At 54.7% G+C, this 7644-nt stretch overlaps 1 protein-coding gene across 1 annotated transcript in view; it reads right to left on the reverse strand.

The window, feature by feature from the left end:
• The window catches only part of ADGRD2 (adhesion G protein-coupled receptor D2), a 23453-nt gene extending 16456 nt beyond the window's left edge, over nucleotides 1-6997 (reverse strand). The window contains 10 exon segments of the mRNA XM_026860316.1: nucleotides 245-353; nucleotides 662-796; nucleotides 1158-1269; nucleotides 2580-2861; nucleotides 3252-3337; nucleotides 3808-3906; nucleotides 4515-5168; nucleotides 5868-6098; nucleotides 6789-6852; nucleotides 6940-6997. Of these exon segments, the coding sequence (XP_026716117.1) occupies nucleotides 245-353; nucleotides 662-796; nucleotides 1158-1269; nucleotides 2580-2861; nucleotides 3252-3337; nucleotides 3808-3906; nucleotides 4515-5168; nucleotides 5868-6098; nucleotides 6789-6852; nucleotides 6940-6987 (1820 nt within the window). The 5' untranslated portion in view covers nucleotides 6988-6997.
• Nucleotides 6998-7644: the final 647 nt, after the last annotated feature.

Here is a 7644-nt window from a genome sequence, read left to right on the forward strand (position 1 = left end):
CCAGCGCCCCCGGCAGGACCCGCAGGGGGGGCAGCGCCGGCACTGCCCGGGGACCCCCTTCCCTTGCCCGGCCTCCACACACGTACTGGAGAAAGCGGGGACGGGGACAAACGGGATGGGATGGAGCGGGGTGGAGGTGACCCCGAAGCAGAGCCACCGAGAGACTCAACGCGGACTCGGAAGCGGATTCTCCTGTGCTGCGAAGAGGCAGCCCTGGGGTGCTGGGGGGTTCTGTCTCACTCACTTCTCCCCTCCGTCGGAGGCAGCCACGTCCTGGGGGGCAGCGCCGGACAGGCTCCGCTGCAGGGCCCCGTAGCCAAACCACATGTTTTTCACTGTGACTCTGCGGAGACCTGGAGGGCCAGAGCAGGGCGGGATGGTGCGGGCACCCAGGGCAGCTCTGAGCCCCCCACGCTTCGGCACCGCCGCCCTCACCTGGGGGTGTGATACGGGGGTCCAGAGCACCCACAGCTCCAAGCTGTGTCTATAGAGAGGCTGTAGATAATCTCTCCCCCACAGTCCATCTCCCTTTCACCAAGGGCATCTCCTCCCCACACCTCCCCAGACTGCATGTGTGTGGGGTAAAGAGGCTGTGCCGGTAAGGAAGATGCTGCAGAAGTGCCGAGGGGAGACCCGGGGAAGCACAAGTGTCATAACCTACCTCTGGCTTTCAGTCTTTGCATCTCTTCTGCGGGAACCTCGATGAGGTCGTGCCTGCCTTTCTCAGGGCTCTGGACCAGGTACGCCCCACTGCTCAGCTCCTGCCTGCTCAGCTCCAGCTTCCTGACCTCCATCCCTGTGGAAGGGTAAAATCAGGTACTGAGCCAGGGTTCAGCCTTCCTCCAGAGCTACTGCTACAGCAAAGTACCACGAGGACATTATAACCCCAGCCAAGACCCACAGCAGCAGCAGCCAGATCCCTTTCAGTGCAAAACATATGGGTTCAGTTTGTCTCTGGTGCCCGAAGGTTTCTTACAGTCCTCAGTGTGAGAGGTGTCCCCACACTGTCACACTTCTGCATGGAGGAAACGGGGAGGAGGCTGCAGGGTTAAGGCAGAGGGGGAGAGGTGCCAGGAGTGGCTTGGACTGGGAACCAGGGGCGGTGACTAAGCTGGGTCCCGGTGAGATGCCCCCCCAGCTCTGCCAGTGCCACTCACCAACGTTCCCGTGCTGAATTGTGATCTTTGTTCTCCCTGCGGTCAGCAGCGGGGCTAAATGTGACACCATTCTGTCACAGAGCTCAACAACAGCCATGGGCCCTCTGATAACCTGCAAACACAGAGAGAGCAATGGAAATCAGTGCCTGCACCACCAGCTCACACTTCCCACAGCTCTCAAGTTTTCTTAAATGCTTGGACCTTGGCAGAAAGAGAGATGTTGGGACTCAAGGCTTTTGCTTTGCTTTTCTTTGATTTCTTCACTAAAGGATGTTTCCAGTTTCTTCAGCAAGGAAACAAGACTGAGACTGAGGGAAACTTGCTGGTCTTTATAGAAAGCCATTAAACCAGCATGGAAATAAATAACTAAATAAGCTCTGGAAAGCGAGTAGATTTTTAGACCTGACTCCTGATTTTTGCAAAGCTAATGGTAGAACAACCATCCTCTCTTCCCGGAAAAGGATGCACCCAGAGATAGACTCCACCGCTGGAAGGTGACTGGCCCCATTACTCGAGGTCCTCTGTGTGCTGGGCAGCACAAGTGCCACCCCCATAGTACCCAAACTCAACGCCCTTCCCCTTCAGCAGATGTATCTGCTGCACCAGCTACACTGGGCCAGAGCTGGTTTTGTGCCACTATTGAGAAGCCGTGAGTAACTGTGGCCACAGAGACCTAAGCAACTCTAAGCAGTGAGGTAAACTCGGAACTATTCAGCAGCCTTTCGTCTGTGGAGGTCCCTGGCTTGGTTCCTGGAGCACTGGCCAGGCCAGACGCTGTCACACATTTCCCAGAGACAGGTAGAGAGCGCAGACCGTACCACAGACACAACCGCCCCACGTGAGAAGGGAAGAAGCTAATGGGGAAAATCCTAACGGGGGTGGGATGATGGAAACCCCTCACACAGAGCCTGACGGTGCTTTGAACAGCATGGGGGCTGATGACAGAGAGCTCCTTGGCAGCCCACCCACAGAAAATAACACAAACAACAAAGCGAAGGGCATTGCCCTGCCAGAGACAGCAGGATGGGGGAGCGAGGAATCTCGAAAGCACTGGGAAACCACAAATGGCGTGTAATCCTGTAAATCCAGGCGGACAGAGTGGAGAAGCTCGAAGAGAGCAGAGACAGCCACTGGAGGGGTTTGCAGGGGAGGCACCACTTGACTGCACTTGTTTACAGAAGAACTTGTTTGCACCTCTAACAGATGAGGAAACAGTGAGGCAGCTGGCCCTTATCTGAGCTGGCAAAGAGGCTCCGTGCCCACGCTTGCAGCAGTTTCACAAGCTCCAGAATGCGGCCAGAAAGGCTACATGTGACATGGGACAGGTCCTCAGCCTGTGGTCACAGAGCCGGCCAAGGAGCCGCACGCACAACAGGGTGAAGAGAGGTGGCACATAGTGGCCAAGCCGCTGGTGGCAGTTACCTGGCTGACTGATGACCACGTTTCAATGTTCTTCTCTTCCAAGATTAACTCAGTCACTTCCACGTAATACTGGCCCAACTGCTCCAACATCTCCAGCTCCTCTGCCTCCTGGACTTCCACATCAGAAACCTGCTTTAGTAACTGAAGCACCGCAAGGAGGTCAGATGGCTCCAGCACGGGTGTCTCTCCTCCCCTCAGCACATTTGCCAAGACATCAAGAGCACCAAGAGCAACAGAGAGATTCATGTCTTGGACATCACTTGCGAAGACGTTCTCAGGAATCTGCCATGGAAAAGATCTTTTAGTTCAGTGCAGAGCCCTGGTTCTGCCTGATGATCAGCTATGCCTTGGCAATGCCCTGCTCGGTGTGAGGACGCCTGCCTGGCCGACCAGGCATTTCTCAGGGGAAGGAGATCTGCCTCGACATTTTAAACTCTCTGGTCCAGCCTCTCAGCCTGTGAGACGAGTCAACCTGAAGCAACACTTTGTCTGTCTGATCACAGCACGAGTTACACCTGTACTGGCCACGCTCTCCGAGAGCAGCTCAGAAAAGGCCACAGGCATAACTGCTGGCAAAGTGACCTCAAACACCAGTACGTGCCAGCAAGTCCACCCCGACAGCTCCTGCCTGCTCCCAGTGCCAGCTGCTGCTGCCGGGGCTGCAGGACTCACCACAGTCCTCTCTGCCAGCGTGTTCACGCGGCCGACAAGCGGACGGCTGGATTCCAGCTGAGCTTTCTTCAGTTGCCAGTATGCATCTGAGAACAGAACAAAGGCACAACCATCGCTGTGGTGTCTAGCAGCATTGTTAACACATGCCATGTTCAAAGCCTGGGGAAGTCCTCAACAGTGGGTACGTTTGTAGGACAGCCAGGACAAGGAGACTTCACCCCTGTATTTTATTTCTAGTACAAGGTCCCACCTGGAGAGACCGTCTAACACTTTTTTTCTGCCCCCTTCCCACGTCCCCCCGGCCAATGAGTCTGGAGGTGCCTGGACTGGGAGGCACTCTAGAGCATCGCCTCCAGAAGCCAGGTGACGTGTCCAACCACTGCTTAGCTGGAGACCAGCAAAATAACCTGTCAGAGTGCATGCCACGGAAGCAAAGTCACATGTGAACTCTTCAGAGCAGACACGAGGCCTCCCCATCGCTGGTCATCATCCTAGCTAGGACCTCCAGGCGTGAAAGCCGTGGAGGCAATGAATAAATAAATAACAGCTGCTGTACCCTTTCTGTAGCAACAGATAAAAGGCAAAGACTGCAAACAGGGCGCGTAACCGAATCCACTGCTGCCAACTTCCAGAACTCGGCATTCCTCAACAGGCCCTGTGGAAACACACACAAACAGAAGGCCCAGGTCCCCCCCAGCAGCTATCGCGCTTCCCACAAGCGATACACAAACCCAGCCGAAGACAAAGGCTGGGGATGGCTCCTTCAGCAGCCCAGAGCAGGGCAGGGACTGGGCTCAGAAACTGCTCTTGACCCGCCCGGCAAATCCTCCCCAGAAGGGACCTGGGGGAGGCGGCGCTGCCAGGTCCCGAGATAGTGATTTATCAGCTATGTCACGCCAGTCTGGCTCAGCGACTGAAGCCCTCCTCCCAGCACAGCGTCGGAGCACCGGCTGTGCAAACCCCAGGAAACAGCGTCACTGAGGAGTAAGCCATCCCTCTCGTTAGAAGAGACAGGCTTAATTAGCCCAGGACGTCCGAGCCGCTGCCTCTGCTGGGGTCATCGCAGGGGTTTAGTGACAACTGTGCTTTTAAGTACGATTTGTAAACTGCCCAGCCCAGCTCTGAACTTCCTTCCTGAAGGAGAAGCATCATTCCACAAACTGCACCAAATTCCCTGAGGATGGGACCGGCTTCTCGGGCTGTCCCTGCGTGCTGCCCCCCCGCTGCAGAAGGGAGCTGAAGCAGCAAGGCCGTGAGACTCACCTGGGCAGAGAAACTGTGCCCTCACTTCCTCAACGGAGCTTTCGACCTCCAGAGCCTTTGAGCTCCACCCGAATACAAGGTCTTGCTCCACCACCCAGCACGACCGAACTTTCTCAATCTGCTCGGTGCCGAGGACTTTCTGCCAGATGTGCAAATCCGTGATGTTCCCACTGAAGGACTCTTTCTCCTTGAAGGTGCCCCCCAGGGAATCTTGATCCTGCCCGATTATGAAAGTCCCCTGGCCGTAGATGGCCTGGGGGGCAGAGGGCCCCACAGCACACAAGCCGCTGGCAGATGCTCTCCTTTTCCCGTCGGCATAGATGGCCCAGGTCCCGTTTTCCTGCTGCCAGGTCACGCAGAAGTGATGCCACTGTCCATCAGCACGGAACGCGGGCAGGTAGGGGGAATGGTGCCCGTGGACTATGAGAGCAAATCGGACAAAGCCTTCCTCGTCGACAAAGCCACGGAGCTGGAACTCGTTAATAAAAGCCGGCACAGCGTAAGAGAAGACGGTAGCAATCTCCTGGGTCCTGGTGTCCCACTGGAGGTGGGCGCAGGCAGTGACAGCAGGCAGTGCTGGGAAGTCAGAGAGCACCTTCACGTATTTTGTGTCTGTTTTGTCTCTGAAAACCAGGACTGGTACAATGTGGTCCCCTAGAAGGAGAAATTTCAGCCAGCATAAAGGAAGAAGCATGGGCCAAACCCTGCTCATCTTCCTCCGGGATGAAACCATCCTTTCCATTTGCCTCCTACGCAAGCTAAGAACTCATGGACCCTGCAGGCGAGGACATCCTGCAAGCAGGCAGCAAGGCTTCTGCTTCCCCTGTGCCTGAGGGGATCAGGGGAGGGCAAGCAAGCTGAGACTGCGTCATTTCAGCAAGTGTCATTTCCAGAAACTAAGTTTTCTAGCAAATAGGACTGCAAGCAATGAATATGGAAGGAACAGCATGTTTCCAAGCGTCCCATGCTATAGCAGCCAAGAGCATAGTCAGATAAGACCTTTGCAGCATCTGTCTCTAACACCCTCGCCCTGCAGGACCCGCTGGTCAACGGCGAGGCTGAGCAACGCCAGACCTGCCTCACCCCGCGATGGCACAGGAGGGCAGAGAAGGGGAGCCCCTTTGCAGCTCCTTCCTGTTGCAAAGCGTTAAAAACCCCTGAGAGTGCCCAGGTGACGCGCTGGGATCAGTGATGGTCACACTGCCAGTTCCAGCTTGCGCCTAGAGGTCCTAGGTGTTACCACAGTGGCAGTAACAAATGAGGGGCAACTTTTCCGGTTAGATTAATTTTTCAGAATGAAAAAGCTCCAGCGATGAACGTGTCTCCAAATATTCCAAGCCCACTTATACTCACGTCTCCATTTTGGTCTGTGCAGGACACCATCCCTTTCCTGCAGCCAGAGAGAACCTCGGATGTGGTGGGACTGCAGCAGCCTGCTGAAGGAGGCTTGCTCCCCGTCCTGGGGTTCAAAAAGCAGCTGAGCAAAGCGTTGCTCACAGTATCTGTCTGCGTGCCACCAGTCCAAAGCAGTGGCCACATATTCATACATGTGTCTCGAGGTCTCAATCGTGACAGGAGCAAAACCTGGAGAGAGACACACACAAGGGGGAGAAACAGAAAGCCTCTCCAGCCCCCTTTCACGCCACGGTACAGGGTGAGTCTCTCGCAGCATCCCCGAGCCGTTACCGATACGGCCCGGTACACCCCGGAGGGGCTGAAGGCTCATTTCTGTACCCAGCCCTCGGGTTGTTCAGTGGGGACAGCGTGACAGAAAAGTCCGGACTATATTGAACTTAAAAGGAGGGCCATCTGTGAGTCTGCTCACAAACAATCGCTGGCCTAGGGCTAGAGCTGGGCACCTTGCGTGGGACAGCAAAGCCATGCCGGGCGCAGCCCGAAGGAAAAGCTCGCTGGTACCCCCAGGGGAGCTTGTTCAAAGCACTTACGTACAAACAAATGGTCTCTTTTATCCCACCTCCCAGCTCCCCCCAGCTTCTGCATTTGCAGGTGCAATTTGCAAGCACAAAATGAATGTTTTGTTTGCAGTTACAGCGGCACAGAGCCGCTGAGCAGCACTTACCTGATTTTAGACGCTAATTTCATAGTTAGCCAAGCAAATACTTAGCTATGCAAATATAATTCCAGACACAAAACAGGGTATCAGAAGAAGTTTCTTTACCTTCGTTTCTGCCACCGGACGCCTTTTTACGTGTTGGTTCTCTGTGCTGAATATTGCGTGTAAAAACATACAGAAGCGCTGCTACAAACACTAACCTTTGGAGGTCTGATTCTTGGCGAGGGCTGCAAAGGCAAAGAGACTCCTGGACAGACTGCCGACCTGTTGGGGAGGAGGTGTTGCACCATTCATACAAAGCATTAATATTATCTCAAATATTCAAAGTATAAAAATTACTGTAAAACTCACCAGAAAGCTGAAGAGCAAAGAGTCAGGTCTCAAGTCTCTCCTAAACATGCTGATCAGCTGGGAACTTTCACCCTTTGCTAGAATGAACAAAATATTACTAGAGATGTATTGCAGAGACAGAAGCATTCTGCAGAAAGCTCGTTCTCAGACAAGGCTGCGTTCCTCAGACAGTCTCGAATCAAAAAAGAGAAAACGACTCTCTCTGAAATACCTGTCCCGGGTAGTAGCCTATCACAGTAACTCTCAGTTCTTCTTAAAGAACTCAAGGCCTCAGTTTAACATTTGTTTCCAGGATACAGACTAATTAATCATAAAACAGATACAGATGTGCAGGATTAATAGACAGGCAAGTTAGCTGAGCCTTTTTATCTGCATTAACTAAATAAAACAGCCATCATAAACCGCACTGTTCAACAGTGCCACATCTCTAGCAGCGTTTCTCCTTCCTGTTGAAGCGGGCAGGAACATCCCCGAGCGGCCAAGCCGGGACACGCAGCTCGGGGCCCCCGAGCCCCCCGGAGCGGAGCCCAGCGCCGGGACCCGGGGGCTCCGCCGCACCGCCCCGGCTCCGCGGGGGGAACCCCTAAAGTCGCAGACACGGGAATGTGAGGATGTCGAGTTGCAGACACGGAAAGCGGCAGTGGGATCTCCGGGGCAGACAAGGCTAGAGCTGGCCCCGGGCTCTGCCGCCGCCGCCGCCTGGGG

This window comes from Athene cunicularia (genome assembly GCF_003259725.1).
Source record: "Athene cunicularia isolate RWA chromosome 17 unlocalized genomic scaffold, athCun1 chr17_part1, whole genome shotgun sequence".
NCBI lineage: Eukaryota > Metazoa > Chordata > Aves > Strigiformes > Strigidae > Athene > Athene cunicularia.